General features: G+C 43.2%; 1 protein-coding gene across 1 annotated transcript in view; it reads left to right on the top strand.

Moving 5' to 3' along the window:
* Positions 1-4,196: 4,196 nt before the first annotated feature.
* Positions 4,197-24,126, top strand: part of RFX8 (regulatory factor X8) — a 29,050-nt gene continuing 9,120 nt past the window's right edge. The window contains exons 1-12 of the mRNA XM_064471599.1: positions 4,197-4,246; positions 7,589-7,712; positions 10,669-10,730; positions 12,230-12,316; positions 14,209-14,229; positions 16,333-16,371; positions 17,900-17,963; positions 18,964-19,098; positions 19,184-19,261; positions 19,777-19,890; positions 20,535-20,685; positions 22,093-22,151. Coding sequence (XP_064327669.1) covers positions 4,197-4,246; positions 7,589-7,712; positions 10,669-10,730; positions 12,230-12,316; positions 14,209-14,229; positions 16,333-16,371; positions 17,900-17,963; positions 18,964-19,098; positions 19,184-19,261; positions 19,777-19,890; positions 20,535-20,685; positions 22,093-22,151 — 984 coding nt within the window. The remainder of the gene's footprint in view (positions 4,247-7,588; positions 7,713-10,668; positions 10,731-12,229; positions 12,317-14,208; positions 14,230-16,332; positions 16,372-17,899; positions 17,964-18,963; positions 19,099-19,183; positions 19,262-19,776; positions 19,891-20,534; positions 20,686-22,092; positions 22,152-24,126) is intronic.

Here is a 24,126-nt window from a genome sequence, read left to right as displayed (position 1 = left end):
TGGAAACCACAGTCCTCAGCTCCAGTCACCCTCCCAGAGGCACTGCATACTCAGGAAGCAAGAGGGCGACTGGCAGAGCCCTGTGGGAAGCATTCACACCACAGTCCCTCAGGATGAGGACAGAACTGCTCAGAGAGACCCTGCTACCACTCGTGGCAGGACTAAAAGCAGTCAAAGAATATGGAGACACCTGGAAATCCTGTCACGGTACCCTTGTTCCTCATCCTAGTCAAAATACCAGTAACCAACACTGCCCTCGGCAACATCTAGGATTAACATTGTGCCAACAGAGACTTAAGTGTTTCAGTTACTGTGTGGAAGAGATTTCCACCCAATCTCCCCACCAGGCACTCCAAAACTGGGTTATCTGAGATGGTGTAAGGATTGGAGAGATTGTCAGTGATTGTCCCCATCTCAAGTCACCAGACCCTAAGCCTTTCTAATGCCTTCACATCTTTCAAGAGATCTTAATCATGCAATTATTGCATTGTTTGAATCAGTTCATTCTAGTCCCGACACATCCCAATTTACATACTGTGTTCCCAGCTCTGTCATTAATGTTTAATGCCTTAATTCAGCCATCAATCCCCACTCAGCAAAACAACTCAGCTAAGTACATATTTAAAGTTAAGCGCGTTCTTAAATGTTTTGCTGAAATGAAGCTGTCTTACACACATGCTGACATGCTTTGCTGAACTCGGTTTTCATGCACAAAAGAGTTCTCTTGCCATAGGCACTTAGGAAAGGAGCCTTCCTCGTCCTCATTTGCATTCATGTTGAATCGTGTGGCTTGTGAAGGACACAGAGTTTTCTAAAACGTCAAAGCATTATATTCAAGGAGAAGGTGGTTGCAATCCTGTCTTGGTTTTGCTGCTGCTCCAAATGTCATGACACAACCAGAAATAATCTTCTGTATTTTCTGAGTTCTGTCAAGTTGATTTATTTTCAACTAAAGTTTGAAAGGTAGCTACGACTCTGAAGATCTCTCTTCACAGTAAACTGATCAGAATGAGGTAATGCCTGATCATTGGCATTATTCAGATCTCAAAGGAAGGAAAAATTAGTAAACCTTTGCACAGATGTCATTTCGTCCCTTGTAGAGATTAAAAAAAAAAACAAACCCAAACCAGCAAAACGTACTGACTGATTTCTCAAAGCCTTTGTCCCCTAGGACTCTTACTCCAACACTGACCAAATTCTTTTAACTTTTTATATTGAATATTTGATAGTATGTTTCTCCAGGGCCTTGGTTTGGTGGGTGGCAGGGAGGAGTTTGGGTTTTTTTGTTTTTACTTTTCAACCTCTTTTACCCATTTCTTTCTACAGGAGAATGAATGAAGTAAATACCATAGAGGCCTTTTCAGCTCTAGGGGAATCCAATTTATTACAGTCACATATTTTCACTGCTGCTGGTAGTGGTGGAAGCAGTAGTGGAGTCACTTGCTTTCATGACTGTTTTAGACATACTTTGGCTTAAGTGCTTAAAAATCTTATAAAGCACTTATTTTAAATATTTTAAGTATTTGAGAGATCTTAGCACTTCATGGTTGCTTTACAAGACAGCTGTACCCAGCAATAGCTCCTGCATGGTCCATTTACTTCTACAGCAAAGAATAACTCACAAGGTATCCAAATCTCCTCTTGAATATGGGGGGGGTGGGGGGGGGGAGGGGGGTGGAGGTGGGGGGTGAGAGGAGAGAGTAATGTGAAGAGGCAATTTTGTGCTAAAGGCACTCATGGCAAGATTTTGGAGATGTCTGTTACCTCAAAGTTTGATTTAAATTTGTCCTAGTTATGGGTGAAAGTCAGAGGAAAGGAGCTTATTTAGCACGCCTTTTAATCAGTTCAACCATACTCCTAATTTTAGGTCAAAATTTTGTTCAGTGAAAGTGCATATTCATTAAATACTCTCATTTTACGCAAGAAGGCTGTCCATGACAGTAATAAAGAGCTTTGCAACTTTCAGCTTATGCAAGAATAAAGACTTACTAGCGCTTGACCTAGTGTACATCCACCCAGTTCTATCTGACTGGATTAAACTGAAGAAGGAGATTTCAGGTGTTCGATCAAACTCTATTAGCAGCCTAGTGTTTAAAATTAGAATCCCCTCCTCTTCCACCCACCACCATCCCAAAAGTATTAGATTTATTAGAAAAGTGAAAGAGACATTTTCTGAAAAAATGGAAAAGACCTAATCAAATAATGGTACCGTCAAGGTCTGAACAGCACACGGATCTGTCTATCTAGTTATTGTGATCTGGAAATTAAGTAAGAGAAATTAGGTGACCTAGTTTATCTCTCAAGCCATGGACAGTAACCAGACAGTTTCTTTTTGCGTTATTTGCTTCCTCTCATCAAAACTCTTCTGAGTAGTAGGTACTTTGAGGGACGTTCTGATCTGTGTGACACCCCTTGTTTTCCATGTGTCACTACAGAAACAGACCACTTATCATTTTTCAGGTTTATATAAGTTGCAAATGTTTTTTTCCTGCTAAGATATCTTTGGGCTTAGGGAGCTTGACAAACTTTGTGGAGCTTCAGACAGGCCCAGAAGGGCAGTCGTTGGCCATGAACTTTGAGAACTACCACCAAGACTGAGAGGCACATGCAAATGTGTTGTTGCAACATGCAAGCCAGCTGTTGGAAACTGGAGAGGAGGTTTCCTCTTCCCCAGGTACATTAAGCAGAAGGCACTGCTATGGCTGTGGTGTGGACAGGCACACCTGAATCAGCGGTGAGTGTGACAGGCACAGGCACAGCTGGAGCCTTGTAGGGGCAGCAGAGTCTTTAGCACCTACTGCAAAAACCCACCTCAGAAGCTCTCTAAGTACCTGCATGGCGAAACCATACAGGTCTTACGGTTGCTGCAATATGATTGCTGCTGGTTCTTATGACAGCTATTTTAAAGCAATCTGAGTAAGCTTTCACTCTGCAGTATTTGCAGGAGTATCTGCAGTGCAAGCTGAAGGTCAGTAGACTACAGAGACACAAAATCAGGCAACATCCAAGAACTGTAACTGAGGGAAGCTTCCACAATAGATTATTAAGTACAGTTATCGATGACAGATTGCATTGGTTCCAATGTGTATCCTAACCTGTTTCGGGCAGACATCATTTTCAAGGCTTTGGTTGGGGCCCCTGTGAGTGAATAGCATCTTCCCATGGGGTTCTCAACACAGCACGAGGCTTTACAGATTAAAAGCAACATGTATTATACATGATATCTGTGCGCAGTGCTCCTCAGAAGCAAGGTACATTGAGGGATGAGAAAACCAGCAACCTTCCACCATAAATTCCTCTTTCCTGATCCCCTGTGTCCCATCCCCCTCCCCCCTTTAATATTGCTGTCTACCAAAATGTTGGCTTTGGTCGTCTTGTCGTAACAAAGCAAGCAAGCCAGCCTGGGCTTTCAGCAGCTAATTAACACGAGGAAGCCATGGGAGTTTCTGAGAAGCTGAGCCCTGATGTAACCCAATGCCATCCACTAGGAAGCTTTTAGACGCTCCAGCCATACATAATTTATTTTTGCCAGTCACATGGCAGTAAAGCTCATTTTGCATAATGGACACTTGCAACAAAAAAGTGCTTACAGGGTTTCGGTGGAGCAGGCAGCCCTTTCATCTATCTATATCAAAGAGAAATTAAACAATTATGGGAGTTCACAGCATTCTGGTCGGAAACTCTGAAAATAATGTTTTCCAGATCGTAAGGGTCTTTTCCAACCTTTATGATTCTATCTAGGATTCTGTGATAAAGGCGTTGCAAAACGTATCAAGGCAGCACTCGCGCCCTTCGAATGCGCTGCCGCGCAACTGTTCGTCCGCGCCGCTTTCCGGCGTCTTCGTACCTCTTGATTTACACATAATTCGTTTTCTCCCCTGCAGGTCCTATAGAACCCCTATTTGGCCACATTCCTATAGAATCCCTATGTGGCCTGGGCGCCGGGAGGGGCTGGCGCTGGCACCGGAGCCGCCGGTTCTCCCACGCCTGAGTGGGGGCAGGATCCACGCCCCCAGACCCGCCGCCCCCTCCGGAGGCTTGGAAGGGGCGGTGGCCCCGCCGCCACCGGGAAACCGGCTCCGGGGGGGGGGGGGCGGGGGGGGGGTGGGGGGGGGCGCGGGGGCGGCGCGCGGCCACCCGCCGCCCGCCCCGACGGCCGGTACCCAACGGCAGGGCACCGCCCGGCACCCCCCGGGATGGCCGAGGGCAGCCCCACCTCCCTCCTGCACCTCTCCATCACCCGCTGGTGCGTGGCGGCCCCGGGGACCCAGGCGGCGGGGCGGCTGGGGAGACCCCTGGCTGAGGATGGAGGGGGGAACGCGGCGGGGAGGGGGGGAGGGTGGTCTCACACACCCCCTCTGCCCCCCCCCCCCCCCCCCCCCCCCCACCTCGCCGGGGGTCTCGCACGACCTGCCCGCTGGGCTTCTTACAGGGAGGGCGGGAATCCGGCTTTTAACACTGTTTCGTTGGAGAAAAGCCTTGCTGTAAAGGCCCCACCGTCATGGCTGGGCATAAACGACACCATGAAAGCAGGGAAATTTCCCCAGATAGTCCGTCTCCCACCACAAGCCTTACTGACGCAGAGGTGGCTTGACATGGGGGAAATGGGGTTGTGTCTCATCCTACCCACTCTCCGGGGTCTGGCCGCCGGGCTGCCACCCGCTTGCCGTGATGCTGCGGTGCAGATGGCGAGGACCATCCCTGGCTCGAGCGCTCGTGGCTGGCGTGCTCTTACAGCGCGCCGTGGGTGGCTGCGGGGCTGCACGGCCGGTGGCGGGCTGGCGCTCAGATGCTGAGCGACTGATATTCTCCAAGGTTATGTTTCCTTGAGGTGAAGGTAATGGCTGAACTCCGCAGTGAGATACTTTCTGTGGTGCAGTAAGGTTGTCACCCTCGTTTTCTTGTGCTTTGAGAAGGCCGTCACCTGCCGTGTGACAGCGGAAGAGAAACCAAGGCTACTCTTCTCCTTTCCCCAAGCACAGCTGAGTCCAGCTAGGAAACGGTGTTGAAAATTTGTGTTGGACAGTAACAGCACATACAAGCGAACTTTTAACTTGACAGCAACTGATCTTCAATCTTTTTCTTCCCCCTCTCAGTAATACCTGAGCAGCGGGGGTTAGTCTCCGCTTTTGCTGTGATACAGATACCACCACTCCCATTTTAAAAGGACTTAAGAAAGACATTCATCCAAGGTCATCCCACGAGTTTGAGACACTGCATAACAATCCTTGAAAGGTTGAAGCGATGATTTCTTCATCACAACAACCTTCTGAATCACCTTTTCACGTTTTGAAAAATTTTAAATATTTAGCTTCATTTTATGGTTGGTGCGTCAACAAAGCAAACTAGATTTTGGCGCAGAAATGGTTTAACAGCAGACTTGCACGCCGATATAACGGCCGAGGGTTCACATATAACAGGTGGCAAACCCCCAAAACCTGGAGTCCACCTGAGGTCCTAGAACCAATCACATAACAATCCCAACGGAAAATGTGGCTAGAAAGTAGTAGATAAATGGAGGTGTCTCCCCATGTGCTTTTTCTTTATCCTCCATCTTCCTCCCTTACCACTCGTTCCTTTTGATTTTGTTGTCTTTATTAAGAGCTTTGTTTTGATCCATGCCATAAACACTCAGGTTTTGAGAACCTTGGGGCGAATGTGCAAGAAGATGAGCACTGTGCTTTTTGTGGACTTTTATTTTTTTCCTGATAGACAGTATTTTTGTATAATGTGTCAGCACTAAGAATGTGTTTGACTTGTTATTTGAAAAAGACTGGCAGTTTAATAGATGATAAATTCACAAAGTGAAATTCCCAAATCTTTTGTCACTAAATAGTTAAATGCTGAGGCAAAACTATTGGCAGAAACCAGCTACTGAAGCATGAATTAATTTCTGCTGCACTTCCAATGACTCTTGTGGTGTTATATTAAGGATGAATTTGGACTTAGGTTTAACCTCCTCTGGGACTGCTCAGTTACGAAAGGTTTTGAGAAAGTTGCTCTAGAAGAAACAAGCATTTGTGCCTGCTGGGAGGCAGAGCTCCATCACGACTCTTATCTAGAATAAATTTCATTTACCTTTCAGCCCCATGGCGGGAAATACCCCATTAACGCAGCAGATCCCCTATCTTTGGTGCAAGTTCCTGCTCATTTCTAGCCGTGAAGCAGTTGCTGTCAGGTGGTGGGGTCGGAGGTGGTGAGGAGCTGGCAGGGAGCCCAGCACAGCTCAGCCCCGGCGCCTGGCGGCCCCAGCCTCTTGGGCTGGTGAGTGAGAAGACGGGCTCTGAGGAGGTAGAAGTGAAGCATTTTGGGGCCTTTTGCTCGGGAGAGGGAAACCTAGGGGAGGCAGTCAGCCTTCTTCCCTGGAGAAAGGGGAGGAGGCATGAATAAAAGGTGAGGTAGGCATCGTCAGACTGCACAGCGATCATCTTGCTCAGTCTGTTCTGGCAAGCCAGTTTGCTGAAGACCTTATCCGCTAGCTACTGCCAATACAGCTAACCCAGAAAGATAAACACTGGGTCACCTGGAACCAGGCTACTAATGGAAGACAGGATGCTGATTTAAAATCCAGCCGGCTTATCTCACCTGGTGATTATGAAAAGTCTGCTTTCCCCACCAACTCGATTATCAGTAAAGACACAGTGAGTAACTGGCACTGTGCAGCACTAGCCTTCAGCTGATAAATTAATTAAATATGCATAAATCATTTGGTATAACGGAAGCAGAGTCACAGTAAGAAAACACTGTCATATGATCAGTGTGTCATGCTTTGAAAATTAATCTCTCTGCTTCCTTGCTCCAGCTTTGGCCCTGTATTTGTACTGCAGGAGGCTATTACCTTCTGACATCGAAACCATTGCCATGATCTCATAATTAAAGGTCTTTTTTTTCTGGTGAAGGTAATACTTCAGGGTAATAAGTAACTACGTCTTCCTCATGTTATTCACACAAGTAGTTGCGTTTACTTGACTGAGACCATTCTGATAAGTAGGATGAGTAAGGTATTTGGGCAAAGGACGAGTATTTAAATGCCTTAACCAGTTTCAGTCCTGGCAGTTCTGTCACAGAGTAACTGTAAATGAAAACTCTGTTCTCTTCTTAAACTTGTGCTAAATTCAGTGAAGTTGTATGAGAACAGAATTTAGTCCTTCATTGTGCACTCTCCATCCCAAAACACCATACTGCACATTTTAGATGGAAAAAATGCTTGTATTTTTATCTTTGGTGTAGTGGAGACCTTTATAATTAGAAGATCAAAGTTACATCCTCTGATGTAACAACAGTTACCATATGAGAGATGCTAATACTTTCTGGATTGGTGTTAATGTTAGAGTGATATCACTAAGTAGCATTTTTTTATTAAAAACAATGAGATCGCACGCACGCGTGCATGTGAAGATGCATAATTTTTTTTCCCAGAATACAGAATTGACATAAAAGTAGTAGCTCTCTTTTTGATTCTACACTTCTATAAAGTTGGAGTAACTATTACTGAGTTCACTGCAAACCTGATGAGCTGTTAAAATCTCAAGCTAACAATTCTCTCTTCTAATTCTGACAGAAACCAATTGATGTTCTTGTTTTAAAGGATAGCTGATAATTTCTACTTGTGTGAAGGATGCACTGTACCCCGTTGGCTACTATATGAATTGTATATGGAAAGCTGCAGTCCAAATTCCAAGTGTCAAGTAAATGCAGCCACCTTTGGAAAGGTACAGAGTAGATACGATATGTAAGATAAGAAGCAGCGATATCTAAACAGAAAATCTGACTATCAAATATACACACTGCATATCAAAAGAGGTTAAACAACAGAGAAGAATGACTATGTAATGTATTATGCTTGTGTCTTTTCTGATGTATTTCTGGTAACCCTTCATGTAGACACAGTTATACTAGAGAAAAGAGTATTGTCTGTGATGGAGTCTGTTTTCTTCAGGGAACTGTTGTATGTCACACTAGCAAAAACTTCTTTTGCCAATATATTTTAGAAAGCTTTACCAGGGTAAACAGTGCAAGGTTAATAAACTTGTCACGAGGAGCTGATTCTTCTGTCCTTAAAAGACCCCTTTGGTTGTAACATAATGTTATACTTTCCTTTTTAAGTATACTTGGGGAGATTTTGCTCCAAACACACCCTAAAAATGTCATTATAGAATCATTCAAGCTAAACAAATGCAGATGTAAAACCCAATCTCCTTTAAACAGTTCCACTCTTCTAATATATGGAGGTTGATACAACTCACAGAGCAATCACCGCTTAGAAATCCCAATTGCAACAAACACTCATAGCTTTTCAACTTTATTTAACAAGTTAAGGAGGAGAGAATGCCTTGTGATTATTTGTTGCTCAAGACTTCTGTTCAGAGTTTCCTATTTTTACCGCTAATATTATTCTATTAGTGCCCATAGTAGGAGCCACAAAGCATTTTTTAAACACAAAACCAAAACAATTTAAGTAAAAGTTGTACCTGAAGTCATTTTCATTTGTGCAGATAATCTCGTTTTACGAATCATTTCTCTCAATTCAGTTGAATCTAATTTTTTTTTACTGGGTAAGTTAAATCACTCTTACTTAAAATTAAGATTTGAGTGAGCGATTCAGCGTGATTTATTACGATAGCTTAATGGATCATCACCCATCAACCAAGCCCATGGGTAGAATTTGCCTGGCTCAGGGTAGATGTCTGCCATGAAGCTAGTCACCTTAAAATCTCTTGGTAGTCAATGGAGAGAAATAAGTAGTTACATATGATTCCTCTCACCCTAAATGAGCCATCTCAGGCAACTCAGATGAAATGTGCCTCGGAACTGCCTGTTTTTCTCCATTGCCTACAGAATCCCCAGCAACTAGCTTAGATATCTCTACCTTGTAAGCATGTAGGTAAGATTAATCCTATCTGGTCTATACGCTTTCAGGTGCTCCAAGCACGGCTGAGTTGCCACCTGTAAGCTAAGCCTTCTTGCCATTTAAGTTAATGCATTTTACTTTTAGGCTGGGACAGGCACAGGTGAAGCATGAGCCTGGTCACACGGAAGAGCTTAGCAGATAAGCCATAGCTGCTATAGGTTGGTGCTTGCACCTGTTTGCTCACAGCCTTAACCGACCCAGTGCATTACAGTGCAAGTTAATACATCCCAAGTGAGCAAGCTGGGGTGCAGCTCCCCAGAGGCTTGAGATGGTCTGTCCTTCTGCAGCAGGAGGCGGGAATGTGCAGCAAGAGGCTGAGGAGGGCAGGAATGCTGGTTTAAAGGTGCACATGTAATCGGTTACCACAGCCTAGCTAATGGGCTGAGCTATTAATAATTCATCAAGCTGTAGTAACCTGACTGCCTAAGGACTTTTGTAGTCATGCCCCATGTGAATCAAACTCTGGTGATTTTCCACCTCAATATGAAAAAAGACTTCTTCCCTGTGAGGGTGCCAGCGCAGTGGCACAGGCTGCCCAGGGAGGTTGTGGAGTCTCCTTCCCTGGAGACATCCAAACCCCTCCTGGACGCGTTCCTGTGCCCCCTGCTCAAGCAAGGGGGGGTGGACCAGATGATCAGAGGTCCCTTCCAACCCCTGCCATTCTGTGATTCTGTGATTCAAAACACTACTAATCTCATCTGCCCTCTACCTCTGCCCAAATATACCACTGTCTCTGTAGAAGAGGCAATGGGAAGAAGTAATGTGTCTCATGCCACAGAAGCCCCAATTTAATAGACTGTCCTTCTAATAAAATGGGATTATGCAAAAATACCAGCTAGAGAAAGGGAGCAGCTGGGGTGGGTGCACGCAGAAATGTGCAAAGAACAGGACCACTCTAACACCGTTCAAACTGGAGGTGCATGTTAGTGTGAGTTGGGGAAAGCTGTCCTTTAGCAGGCCTTTGGATCAGGAACATGCACTTCTGCACAGAGTCCAAACTTTGCACTGCTGAGTGGAAGCTCCCCTCATTCCTCACTAACATTGAGTACTAGATCCTCTGTTCCTGCTATACAGGGAATGTTAGCTCCAGCTGTCCTGGGTTAGTCTCTGTCTTTGCAGGACAGCTCATGCAGAATAATCATAGTGAAGTGGATTATTACCCTGACAGTATCTTATTACTCTGTAGGGCCTAACCTTGACAGATGCTGCGTGACCTCAGCTCACATTTACCACCATGGTGGTCAAAAGGTTGCTTTGCAGCCTGATGATTCAGCTCCCTTTAAAACAGATAAGTCAGGCCCTACCCTGCAAGTACTCCTTGCAAGAGTGAGTGTGTAGGTGAAGTCCCTTGTGTGAGTAAGTCCTACCCGAATGAGTAAGGCTCGCAGCTCTGGCAGAGTACTGGAGAATCACGGCACCTTTGAGTTCCCCTAGCTGATGTACCCCACCTGACGGCGGGTGGTCTCCTGGTGTGTGCACTGGCTGTGGTTCAGCGCAAGGTAAACCAGCTAGTCTGAAATTTCCTACCTGAGGCAGGTACAGGTAATCCTTTAAACTACTTAGATTTCAATCCACAAAAGTCCAACAGAGTTCAGGTCAACAGTTACAATTAGAGAGGTAAGAACAGATATTAGCCTTCAAATGATGGAAAGCAAAAGAAGTCATTAATGAGAAAAAAAAAATGTAGCAGATATGCTTTTGCATTTTAGAATGAATTTAGCAATTATCTCTAATTTTCTGTTTGGGTTTTTTTTTAGCTTATTCGGTTAGTTTTCCCAGGCCTGGGGACAAGAAGGCTGGGCACAAGAGGGAGTACCAGGTATTGGTTTTGCTACTTTTGTTTAAAAATGTTTTTTTTTGCTACTCTAATAATGTTTAAAAATGGCTGAATGCTCAGCTCCGGCACTATAATACAGTGGCTGAATTGTTGGTTGCAAGTCTCTAATACATCGCAAGATCCAGAGTGATTCGTGATGTCACCAAGTGCATTAAAATAGAGTTAATTCCATGAAAATCACCACATGAGAGCTGCTTTGGTGGGGCGTGAATTCCAGATCAGACTGGTTTTTAAAAAATTAGTTCTTTGAGTTGTAGTATCTTTTACAGCATGACTTGCATGAGGCATCTGCCAGACATCACAACCTTACTCAGAGCGCTTGAGACACCAGGCCAGGAAAGCCTGGCTCCAGGATGCACGGGGGTGGCAGCTGTGATTAATGTCTGTGTTGTGCTTTTCATCCTTGCACATATCTGTGGAGTGACCCAGCATGTACTGGTGGTCAATGGAAATGTTGTAAACAGTTTAAAACCATTTACATCAGACCGCCTCAGATCCTCCTCCTGCACGTTCTTTCTTTTCCCTTCCCTCCCTTCTTCTAGAGCCCAGAGAGTTTATACTCTTTCATCTATTCAATGTCCAAAGTTATAACCACACTTGGAGCATCCAGACTGGAAAAAGGGGTATTTTAAGGTCATTGAGACACAGCAATTTTACAAGCATTTTGAGTACTGGCTTTGAGACTGACATGCCTTTACTCAATCTGCGACTTTTCTCCACTAGTTTGGACTTGCTATCACCTTGATCCAGCAAGATCCTTTATTTTGGGAGCGCCTCACCGCAGACACTCCCAGGCCTCTCCTCATAGCTGGCAGGATTTGGGACGGTGCGTGATAGCCCCCAGCCTCCATGCTCTCTTCCCATCAGCAGAAGGTTACCCTCTGCCGGCTGCTGGTGTCCTGAAACCGCTGCACTGCTCCCCTGGCTTCCTGACCCAGCCTGGGAAGAGTCAGCTGGTAGCACCTGGGTAGCAGGGATGGCGACTCCGCTGCTCACCGAGGTTGGGATAAACCCTAGAGGAGGTCTGGAGGGTTTCTTGGGTTTTTAGCTTGCCATGACCACCGATGGGCCACCCAGTCCCTAAGCTACTGTGAATGGCTGCAGAACAACTGCTCCAAATCCTTCAACTTCTGTGGGAATATGGGGTCCTCAATAAGCCGGGACTCTGGTTCCTGACTTCACTAAGTGTCCTGTATAAATCTGTTGCACTCCTGCACTAGCTTATGCTTGTTCATTTAGAAAAAGTTATCATTCCAGGGCAAAAACTGTTAAAAAGAGTTTGTAAAGCATTTGTGCAATTATCTTCTGTTGGGAAAAATACATTTTCAACAGAATTTTAAAAAATGTATGTAGCTTTTTTTACTTGGTCTTTTCTTGTTTAAACATGATGATCACCTGCTTTCAAAGGAGGAATATGAATTATTTGCTGACTTGTTGAAAGTCATATGCTTGTCAGTTCATAATTTTTTTAAAATTTCTAGGTATCATTATGATGGAATAGCTATCAAGAAGAACTCTTCCTTTTATGCACGTTATTGCTCTCTTCTGTCTGAAAAAAATTATCACAGGTTTGGTTTTTTAAATTTTTTAATCATCAGATGTCCATGACAGTCTATATATTGTCTGTATATAAAAGTCTGTAAATCGTCTGTTGAACATTGACAACAGTATTACATTTTTCTTATTATTATACACACTGTAAAGGTGCTGTGCCATTAAGTCCTCTGCCCTTATAGAGAAGCTCCGTTTTGAAAACATGCCCTGCCTAATCAGACCTCCTTGAACTGGACAGTTTCACCACCTAGATCTTAAGAGCAGGAACTTGTGCCAAATCTAAGAGGAGCTTAATGTATTGAGACTCCAAATGGGAGCTCAGATAAACATATTGACAATTGCTTCATGACATTGTAGCACCTTCCAATTAAACAGTAGGCTGAAGAGACATGTATTAGAGTATAAATGCACTGTTTTGAAGAGTCCTACACGCAATCATGTTATCTGGGTTTTTTTACTACTTGAAACAATGAGCATATTACTTTGAAAATACTTCCTTCAATTTGTTTTAAAATTTCAGATTTTAAAATAACCTCTTGTACGGAAATGAGAAAATGTATAAGATGAGTATAAATTGATGGCAAAAATTAAAAGTCTGAAAATAATTGATGAATGTAAAATACTTTGGCAGACTAAACTGTAGATGTGAGCACATTCCGGTTGTAGGCAGGTGAGGAAGAGTTCTCACGGTTAAGCTCATGGTTGAGATAAACAGACCACAGGCTTGTGTTTCTCCCCAGAGAAAGGATGGGAAATGCTGCCACCCCCTTAGCAGTTTTACACTCCTTTTAAATGCACAGAAGAAAAATGGGTGCAGCCTATGCTTTGGACTTTGGAGACCAAGCTCATATATATCCTCACTCTTCTTACAGACTTGTACATTACTTTAATGCGTATACAGATAAATTTTGTCCTTTGGTTTCCCTTCTTTAAAATGGAGATATAGCATATTTCTATTTTTCTAAGGCATACAAGTCAGCCTATTAAGCATCCAGATGTTCTGGTGATGATGAAAGCTGTTTCTATGTCTGTAATATTTTACATGATAGTTACTTAATTGGATCCACGCTCTGTGAGAGAACAGAATAATCATACCCATAGGTTTATTGCCCTTCTCCACGGGTTTTACACCAGAATGATGTTGCAGAAGTCCATAGAGTGAAAATGGTAAAGAATGGGACAGGGCAGAGGATCAGGTTCTACAGATGATCAAGTGGCAATCGGTTGTTGTGAGACCAAACAAAGTATTCATAGGCAACTCAAGGCTCGTTTTCCATGAGACCCTTACTGAAGTGATATCCCACGCTACCCATGCACCCAGTATAACCAGAAGAGGCCTAAGATTTGACGTCCGTAATGAGGAAAGGTCTTGGCCGCTGTTCAAGGAACACTGCAAGTCTGTGGCTGCCTCTCTGCTGGTATTTCTTCTTCAGGAAAAGAAAGGTGTTTCCCTGCAGCGTCACTTGAAAACAGCAGTCTCGCTGGGCGTAGTAAGAGAGCTGCTAGTTCTGATCCTAGAAGAGATGAGAGAAAGAACAGAACAATCTGAATTGTTGCTCTTTCTCCTCCCAGCATAGAAGCATGCTGAAAACTTAGGGGAAGTAGGAGTAACCAAACAAGTGATGTTGGCTAAGTCCAGGCTAGGTGCAGAAACAAAGATTTTAGCCACTGCTGGGAGCCAGAAGCACCACGTGTGCCAGCATAGCTTGTGTCCTTGGGCCCCCGTTATGGAAATGAGCCATGTTCCCTGACTGGCGGGGGAACACGCTATAGCCCATGCTTAACCATAGGGGAGCTGCTGCACTGGCTGCAGGCCTCCCTCTCCTTCTCCACCAGCTGCCAGAGGTGCCTGCCCAGACACCTACTCCTAAAAATCTATATTTAATTTGGTCAAACCAAGGAAAAGGAGGTGTATTGCAGGTAAAACGCTGGCATCAACCAGCTGTCTAGTGATCTTGATATAGTTTCTTGGGATCATTTTTCAGATTAAAAAAAAAATCAAAATATGAAGATTGTATTCAGATGAAGATCATCTTTCTAGTGGCAATAGAAAAGTCTCTCAACTACGGAATTATCTTGTCTGCTGCTTCCTTCATTTAAGATAGTTATAAGAACTCACTAAGCTGTTGTGTGAAGCCCAACAGCTGAGATCAGAACAGCTTCCACTCTAAATGCAGCCACACATCCCTGTGCTGAGCCAACATGCACACCTCTAACGCCTGGGTGGCCAGGTGTCAGTTACTTCTTGGTCTCTGATAAAGGGCAGCAGGAAAAAATGGAGAGAAAGCAGTAAAAAAGCTCAAAACACAGCCAGAAAAGCATTAGTAGCACAACTCTGAAAAAAATAGTTAGGCCACATACAAAATAAGCAACAGCATCAACCAAATAAGGGAATTTGTTGCCATTTGTTTTCAGAGTTTTATATATTCTTTGCAAATAAATAGGAATACATCAAGGAAATACTTCATCTTTACTGTCCTCTCAGTAGGTTTCAGTATTTTTGAAATCAGAATTAATTGTTCATGATCTAATGAAGTTGATAAAACCAGCACTGGCAAATTCTAGTTTGTTTGGTTGGTTTTTTTTAATTAGAAAAATGGAAATTTAGAAAAAGAGTAACGAAAGCTTGAAGACTTTTCTACCTGCAAGAACAAATTGTGTTCTCACAGACGTAATCAGATAATTGCAGCATGGGTATTTGACCCATAAGATCTCAATTTTTGAGAGTGTGTTGGTGTGGAAATTTCCCCAAAATACTGAAGATTTTTAATACACCATTTCAGTGCAGTCCAAATGCTGGTCTGTGGACCAGACCCAGCTAATGGGATATACTTTTCTGGCTTGTTGCCACTTTCCTCTGCAGAGACAGGGGATGTCTGCTTGAGTAGGGAATGTATCCCAAATAACTATTGCTCCCTCCCATGCCTGAACAGAGTCCAACATGCAGATGCTTTTTCTGATGCATCTACCTGAGGGGAAGATGGAGTTGGGACCCCAGTTGAGAGAACAACACATCCACCCAACATGTGGGTTGGTGAAGAAAGGGATCGTTTCAAAACTATGATCCACTCCCTGTAATTACTGGAAAGAATATTTCTTGACAATATCAAGGTAGTCAGCAATTGACGTGGTGCCGGTAGTGAGGAAATGAAGTGACGTGAAGGCTCTGGCAGGTTGGGAGCTTTGCTTGTTGGTGTAATAGAAATGGCAGAAAGATTTTAACGGTTTGCCTTTGACTACAAAGAAGGCGTTTGCGTTTTGATGGTCAGTGGGGCCTCAGATGTGCCTGCTGCTGAGTTGGAGTGATGAGGATGCTCTTACGTAGCACCTGTGAGTTGGTTCATTTAGAAATCTTGGATTTTTTGAAGATGTGTGTACTGCAACTCTGTTGATGATGTTGTAAAAGTAGCGCAAATAAACACAACTGTACCCAGCGAGGTCCCCAAATGTATGACGGAGATGTAAGGGAATCTGGTATTTTACTGATTTGTTTTACAATAGGGTAACATCTAGGAATGGGAGCTTTGAGGACAAGCTCTCCCTGAAATGGTACTTGCTCTGGCAGATCAAGGAGGCTTGGAGTATGGCAGTGTTAAAAAAATGCCACTGATTTCTGGCTTCGCAAGGGTTAGTTTATAGTTCTGGTAACAGGCAAGCTTTGGGCTTCTGACTTTCTAGTGAAGCAAACCCATGGTTTTTTAATAAAAAAAAATCTGATATGATTTTAGCAAATTAGCTTTTCTAATCTCAGTGTAATCTGACAGTCAACAGCAGGCACACTCACCACCCTCCCTCCTTTCATTTTCCCTTTGTCCTTCCCATTCGCCTCCTCTGTTAGTCTCTTTGTCATCCCCACCATTGTATTTCCCATTTTAGCTCTAGTTCCCAGCCCATAGCATCATCCAAACTCTGCAAGAGACATGCTGAAACTCCTTGTGATTTTGCTGTCACCCGTTTTCCCCTTCTCCCACCCACCTTCTCTTTTGTGTGTCCTGTCTTTACCCAGGCACCCCTCCCTGGAGGAAGCGAGCAGCTCTGCCTGGCAGCCAAGCACCTCTGCAGGCACCGGGTGAGTCCAAACCCCCTTTGCTAACAGCGGGAGCACATATATGTTGGCTTTCTGTAGGTAGTTGCATTTAATCACCACTGAGCTCCGGGCTGGCCACTGGGGTGCGGGAGGACCCACACAGCCCCCCTTCTCACACCTTGCTGTCCCTGCGTGGGGGGGAGCAGGAAGCCAGCTCCCCACCGGAGGAGAGCGATGCTGATACGTGTTGCCATAGCAGCAGCAGCAGAAGATACAGCTGGCCGCCTGCTCGGGGAGAGCAGGAGCTGGAAAATATTCATTAATTTTGTTTCACAGTCTTTAGAAAACTGGAGGAAGGACCCACTTAAAAGAAGTGTTATGAAACATCTCTACTTACACATTCTTCCCTTTGTCCTGCCACCAACTCTAAAACGTGTGGGAGAAAGAGTCAACAGTGCTACCAAACATACCCAACATGAATGTGCCCTGTCTTGGGCAGCCAGTTTGGTTGTTTTGCTGGAGCACCACCTTCATGGCAGAGAGCAGTGGCAGAGGGAAAGTAATTTTTCAGGTGACAAGGGTCAGTCCCGTGGACAGCAGAGAAGTGAGAGGAGACATATTCAGCAGCTTGAGTTTCCAAGCTGATAAACTGTTCCATTTTGTCTTCTGTCCCTTCAGGACGTCTGGTGGTACCCTGTTTTATAATACATCACAGCACTGAAACCCAGCACCCAGGATCTGATTAGATAGCCTGAGTGTTGGCAGTCATCACTGGAAGCACATTTTCTACAAAGCCCCTGCCTGTCACCCTTCAAAATAGCTGAGTCCAAAAGGACCCTGGAGTTTGAAATGCCTTCACAGACAGTGAGCAGGTGTCAGCAGCAGATGGGGGCTTGACAGTAGGAATCCAACTCTCACAGCATGTCCCTCTTACTAGCAACATTGCCTCGCCCTCCTGTAGGATTAGCCTCAGCAAAACAGGCAGGGAGAGAGGCAGGAGATAGTAAAGCAGCCTATTGTGCCTGCATCCCTGGCTTTTCAGCCAAAAGCCAGTGGTCAAGCCTTTGCAAGTTCAGGTGAATTCTGACCATGCGGGAACGTCACGCAGGCTTACAAAGTAAATGGGGGAAAGTCAGAAACAAAATGCCATCTAAACTGATTTAGGGCGCAGAAAATGTAATTACTGTGAAATCAAAGCACAAGGATGATTGTGCTTTGATTATTTCCATGTTTATAATTATTATTAGCATTCCAAATGAACTGCAGCTACAAATACAAACCCACAATTTTGGTGCAAGAAGTTGGAAGGCACTGTACTGCTAAACGGCTAATACCTTGCTGTCATTATAACAAATGGGTCAGTTTTATCTTGAAATTAAGAAGTTGGTCTTCAGACTCATTAGAAAATCATGGGGCTGCTGAATGACAGGAAAGAGAGTGGGGTTTGTTTCTCAAGCACAGTGCTTCAACCTAGTGCACTCTATCCAGTTTGAGCTCGTTTTCATACTAAATGCAGAATAAATCAGTGAGCTTTTTAAAGGTTTTTTTTCTGTTGTATATTTTACCATAGTGGAAACGTCTGCAGTTATGGAGATGCAACTGGTTACAAGAGCAATAGCCAAAGAAAGAGAACAGTGAGTTTCGGATACATTAGACTTACAACAAAATGTCTCTCTGTGTGTTTAATTAGAACTGCTGTAGAATATGTTCTGATGAAATACAGTTAATCCATCATCTTCTTTGTCTGCGTAATCTCACCAAGTGCTTCTTCCCCCACTCCTATTTCACCTGGTAGCTAAATATTTTTCTTGTCTTAACGTCAGCTCCAATAATTTCGTCTGTGCTGAGAGCGGAAATTGTGGCTGACAGCCCGGGTTTTGAATACTAGGGGAGGTAGTGGGGCACAACCTTCCTTGCCTGAGGCCCACAGTAACAGACCCTCATGTTGCTGAGCCGGTGTCTTTTCAATGCACTCAGACTTGTTGTGCCAATAAAGTACTTAAATACTAGGAAATGATGAAGAAAAAAGAGCATACCCCCTGCTCACCGAAAAGGGCATATAGGAGGCTAACCTGTGGCAGTTCTCCCATAAGCGTGCTGTCGTGGGATGGCTTGACACCGGCATTGTTGTAAGTCAGCTAGCAGAGCACGAGCAACAAACTTATGTGGACCAAAGTGAGGAAAAAAGGAAAGACTGGATGTCTGTCTTATTTTTACAGAGCACTCGGGTGTGGGAATGAGTGCTCTGAAGTGGATGTAATGACAGCTGATGAGAAATGTGCTGTCACCCTGACAGCAGAGCCAGCTCTCTGCAGCCTTATTTAGAAGGTTACAACTGTGACATGAGTGCCATAGAAAATATATATGGAAGGTATGTATAGCATGAAATATTCACTGGTTTTGAAAAGAAAATCATGTACTGTTTAGGATTTAAATATTTAGTCAGTCATGCTTGTTTCTTTCTTCCACCCCTACTTTTTTTAAAAAAAGGACAAGCATTCCTCTGAAGAAACACATCTTATTAAAAATCATGTTATATAATTTCAAGAAAGTACTTAATACCTTTAACAGAACTGACAAGATAATTGTGATCTTCTTTTTTTAATTGTTCAAAATAAATTCTGATGCATTGAGAGCAAGAATTTGCACCATTCTCCATCTGTCATTTATCTGAAGACTGAACAAGAGAGATTTCAGTACCCTTGGCCTGAATTCAGCAGATTCTATCTTTGGGAGCAAGAGCTAGGGAAGAAATACCCCTATGAAACGGTACGTTCACGTATTCAGTCATCAAGCAAGTTAGCTCTTTGCCTGTGTGATCTTCTTGTACCTTCTTTTTGGTCACCTTCTCCAGGTTGTACTGCTTGCCAATGAGTACTACAGCCACTGTCAAGATATTTTACGCATGGTGAGAAAGAAAGAGCTTGGCAAGGTATGCCTTTGCTTTAACAACTGTCACTCTGATGACAGCAAACAACTGTAAGGATAAAATTGTTTCTGTGTAGCTTGTTTACTTGATGGTTTGATCTAAGGTAGATGATCTTTTATAGACAAAAGGAGCATTCAGACAAATTATTAAATAAATTTTAATTAACATAACATGCTCCGAGAACCTGAGTTTGTGGGCATATCTTGAGCACTCCTGGCACATCAACAGGTCTGAGCCCAGCACATAACACAAGGCCATGGACACATATCTTTAATTATACCCGCATATCCATGGCACAGTTGTTTCTCTCATTTCTTGTACTGCCTTGTGAGGTTCAGCTTGTTGCTCTGGGATGCTTCCACTTACGCTGGAGCCCATCCAGGAAGGTGCCAAGCAAAAAGCCCAGATCAAGGGTCATTCTTTTGTGTCTGTGCTTATGTGTGTTGTTTCACTGAGTTACACTTCACGTTTCAGAAGTGTAAAATCAGTGAAAATCCATAAAGGACTTTGTGCGACAGGTGGAAGACTGTATCATGTCATTTTGGAGGTCTCTGCAGCCTGAAGGAATAGCACTTATGTCCTTGCCAGATGTATGCCAGCTGTTCAAAAGCTATGATAGGCAGCTATTCAAGGTACTGTAGACACACTTGTTTGTTCTAATGATGTTATTAGGTGTATGTTTCTTTTTGGTACTGCTACCTGAGGAGAAGGGCCAGCTGTTTCTTGTGTGCTGTACAAAGGTATTTTAATTTATACCTCAAGAAGTCTGTTCTTTGGCTTCTGAGACAGCACAGTATGGATTTTGAACGGAGCCAGTGGAATTTAAGATAACTTCCATTTATTCCTTTGAAAGTCCCTAATATCAATAGAGTATGTTGTTATAAATGTGGTCTGTGGTTCTGGCATGAAGTTAAGTGACTGAAATTTTGACTGACAACTGTTTTCCAAATTAGGAGAGTTATTTTTCCTTTGAGAACACTACTGAATTTCTTGGTGACATTCGACATAGAAATATACAGTTTTCTGATCAAACTAATTTGCTTCTTATATACAGCAGGTCATTAAGCAGTGTCTAGTAATTAATTCAGGAGATGACATTTACTGTTAGGATCCTTTTCCTTCTGCTAATAAGTGTAGCTTAGCTATTGCTTATTTGGAAGGAAAAAAATGGGCTTATTTACATCTACATTTAAACTATCAATACAATTTTGTTTCATGCTGCTGTAAATATCTGTAGCACACCAGTCATGTGCAGCTCCATGGATTTGTATTCTAGGAAATGGAGAACATCCTACTTCATGATTTCCTGGAGGAGGTGCCTGTGCAACACATGAAGTCAATCAGATTGTTCAGTAAAAATGTTGAACTTTGGCTGCTTAATGCTTTGGAAGGGCTTCCACTACCGCTCCAAACATCCAAATCGAAAGGTATGTTTGAGGAAGAGAGAGATTTTTCATGAAATAACATTTGCTTAAACTGCAGAGAAGACTGTGTTACAAGGCTCTTACAGAAGTTGTTTGAAAAACTTTTTTAGCTGATAATAGTGAGGACTAGAGTTAGTTGGGATACAGTTAAAAACAAATAGTCTTAGGTAATGTGTGAAGACAAATTTGAGGCAAAATTATCCCCAATTCATAGTAAATTCAAGTGTACTTAAATATTTTTAAAGATCCGTCTCTTGCCATGATTGCTTTGGCCGTGTAGATGTCTGAATTATATGCAGTCTGCCCTCTGATATTTAGGTATTGTTCTGTTTCTTCACCTTGCAAGTGGTTTTATGCAGATAAATTAATTAATTACTATAGCGCAGTTCAATATAAAGGGAAAAAAAGCCATAGCCCCATAGGGAAACTATGACTCTGTCATTAGAGGAGGATTTGAAAAATCCGTACTTTACAAAGGTGTTTGTGTATATGTGTGTGTTTGTAAATATGTATCTACATACTACATGTATTTATACATGATGCTGACAATTCTGGCTAAAACATACCATTGCTCAGGTGCTTGTTGAGTAGAGACCAACTCTTCAGTGGCAAAGCAGGGCTCCTGTGTAGACAAAAGATTGTACTAGCATTCATATGCTCAAGGAAGACTTGCAGGCAGTCATAATTCTGGCATTTCTTACATCTGAATGCTTGACAGAGGAAACTCAGTAATGTGGTTTTAATATGTGTGTGCATGGAAGTCTATGTAATTATTCAGCTGAGACCCTTTGTATATGCATTGTGGTCTTTCTAGTTTGTACAAACTTCAGAGAAACAGTAATTTTCACTTGAAAACCATTGCCTGTCTACAGAAGTTTGTAAGTTACTTTATACTCAATTTTCCTGTAACTATGAATCAGTTTTTTATATTTTAATATTAAAAATATATTCTTGGACCACGCTTAGTACCAAAGAAACTAACTCCTATTAGCAGTGCTGCAGAATATTAGATGAATAAAAGTTGAAATGTAACCTCTAATCAAAATATAGGAGGTTTAGAATGAACGTTGCTTTCATTCACCTTAAACAACACATATAAAAGGGTATTAGTCTTGATTAAGAAGTATTTAATGTAAAAAACATTACACGTATTTTTTCCTGTGTGTTATGGGTTAACAGATTTGCAGTGAACTAAGAGTGGTGACTTGGGTATCTTCCGCTTGCAAGCTTTAAACTGCAAGTGTCCCCAGCCCAGCCTGTAATGTGGGCTCAGTGCCCCCGCTGTGCCCTCCGACAGCCTGTTGCTCCCCTAGGGATCTAGTTTCTAACTTGAAAGATATGTCTTCATTAACGTCTTTTAGATGGTAAAATATTAATTTTATTAAACATCTGCCTCTTTTTCCTTAACAGAAGTTACAGTGTTCATAGAAAGACTCAGGAGAAAGACAGACCTTTCTAACATGGCCAAGGTATGTTCCAGAATCCATGAAACAAAAAAGCTGGGCATTTCATTCACTCAATAAGCCCATCTGCAGTTTGGACTATTTATGAGATGCTCCATTGTAGGACAAGAGCAGCAGCACAGGTGTTCTTAGCTGTATACTGACCATGGTCCGGATCATGCTCACCCTCCTACCCATCTCTTCCCACACTGTAAGCATGCTGAGGGGGTCTTTTCCTCCCTATGGATTCATTAAAGCCTCTGAGATATGGTCAGTGGTCCCCATGGAAAGGAGAACATCACAGTTGCAGTTAGTAGGGTCAGATGATGGTTTCCAGTATCTTTGCTCAGCCATGCCAGAGCCAGTCAGATAGCACATGCTGGAGTTATTCTAAAATTGGTTTTATGTAGTGACCTGACCACCCTCTCTGACGAGTGCCGCAGCAGCCTGCACGAGGGAAATCACTAACATGCTGGCTGCAGAGAAGCTGCGTGGTCAGGGAGCAGGGTGTGAGGTCTATAGGGGCAAAAGACCTTCTCCTTTTTCATGGATCCCAGGGATCAGCTGGCAAAATCTTCTCCATCCTCTGACTGGACAGTGGTGGAAGGAGTGCTGTAGGGAAGGGTCCACTGAACTTTCCTCCTGAGGGTCATCACTCAGACCAGCTTTTTTCCTTGGGAAGAAAGAGACAAAAATCTCGCTAACAATTAATATCTCTGCCTGCTTTTTGCTCTACAGTACCATTCTTCTCAGCTACAGTGACAAAGGAGGACAAAGGACATCCAGGAGATGCATTTTTAACCCTTTGAACACTGCGAAGTAAATTGTTTCATTAGCCTGTACTTATTCTGCTCTGCATTGTTATGAGGGCTGTACCCTCCCTGCAGCCTTCCTTGCGTTGCTGTCCTTGGATACTTCCAAAGCCTTGGGTTTTGAGGTGGTCCAGACCATGACAGAACAGATAGGTCATGAATGGAGAAGAAAGCAGAAAAGAATAGATGGTATATTGTCTCTTCTTTGAACAGCAAGTACAAGATCTTCCCAGCGTTCTGGCTGGCTTAAATCACTACACTGTGTCCCCAAAATAAAGAGGAGAAGGAACAGAACTGTGGCTTCTTGGACTGCACAGCAGTGTCACATTCTTCCTTAGTAAATGTAGCTTTCCTTTATGGGAAAAATTCATCATCAGCGACATACAAAAGACACACCTCACAATTTTCAATAGTTTTAAACAAATAATAATAATAATAATGCACAAACTTGCATAGGTGCACTAACACAGGAAAAAGGTTGACTTCTGTGAGGTGCTGAGCACTCATAGTTCCATTTACTGCAGCAGCCCTTGGAGATATTCAGTTCTTGAAAAGCTCAGCTTCATGTGCTTCTAAACAGTGCTTCTTATGCATCGAAGAGCATGATCCAGCAAGACTGCAAGTGCCAGCTATTCCCAGCCTTTTGCATTTGATTTGCGCACTCAGACTTTACATCATTCTTCATGTGCTTGAGCCATGATGCCAAGGGACTGGTTGTAGCTTTTTGCTTCTTCCCTGCTTATTCCTAACATGCAGGAAAGCTCTAGAGTCAACACTGAATTTACACCCTCAAGATTTAGGGCAAAAGAATTTCAGCCTAGTTGGGGGAATTCTCTAGCGGCAGCCTCTGGCTGCTCTACATCCCCTTTATGCTATTTAACTGGCATAAAGTGAACCTTGCAGACCTGAGAATCTGGGTCAGATCTATGCTTACAGCCGAGCACATTCTGAGCCTGGTTCTTGTTCATGCTAACGAGCTCTTGGCACTGTTCTCTCAAGTAAATTATGTTTGCACTGTCTCTAGAGCCTCTTTAAAATACAAGGGAAGGGCAAAGGGGTTCCAGTGTACCTGATGGTTAGTCCCATCACAACTTAAAACCAATAGTTTCAATAAGTGAAATTATGTAAGTCTTGTAAATGAGCATCCCCATAGTCTTTCAGGAGTCAGCCTATATTACAACTTCTGTTAG

This window comes from Phalacrocorax carbo, chromosome 1, assembly GCF_963921805.1.
Source record: "Phalacrocorax carbo chromosome 1, bPhaCar2.1, whole genome shotgun sequence".
NCBI lineage: Eukaryota > Metazoa > Chordata > Aves > Suliformes > Phalacrocoracidae > Phalacrocorax > Phalacrocorax carbo.
This window is presented reverse-complemented; position numbering and strand designations above follow the sequence as displayed.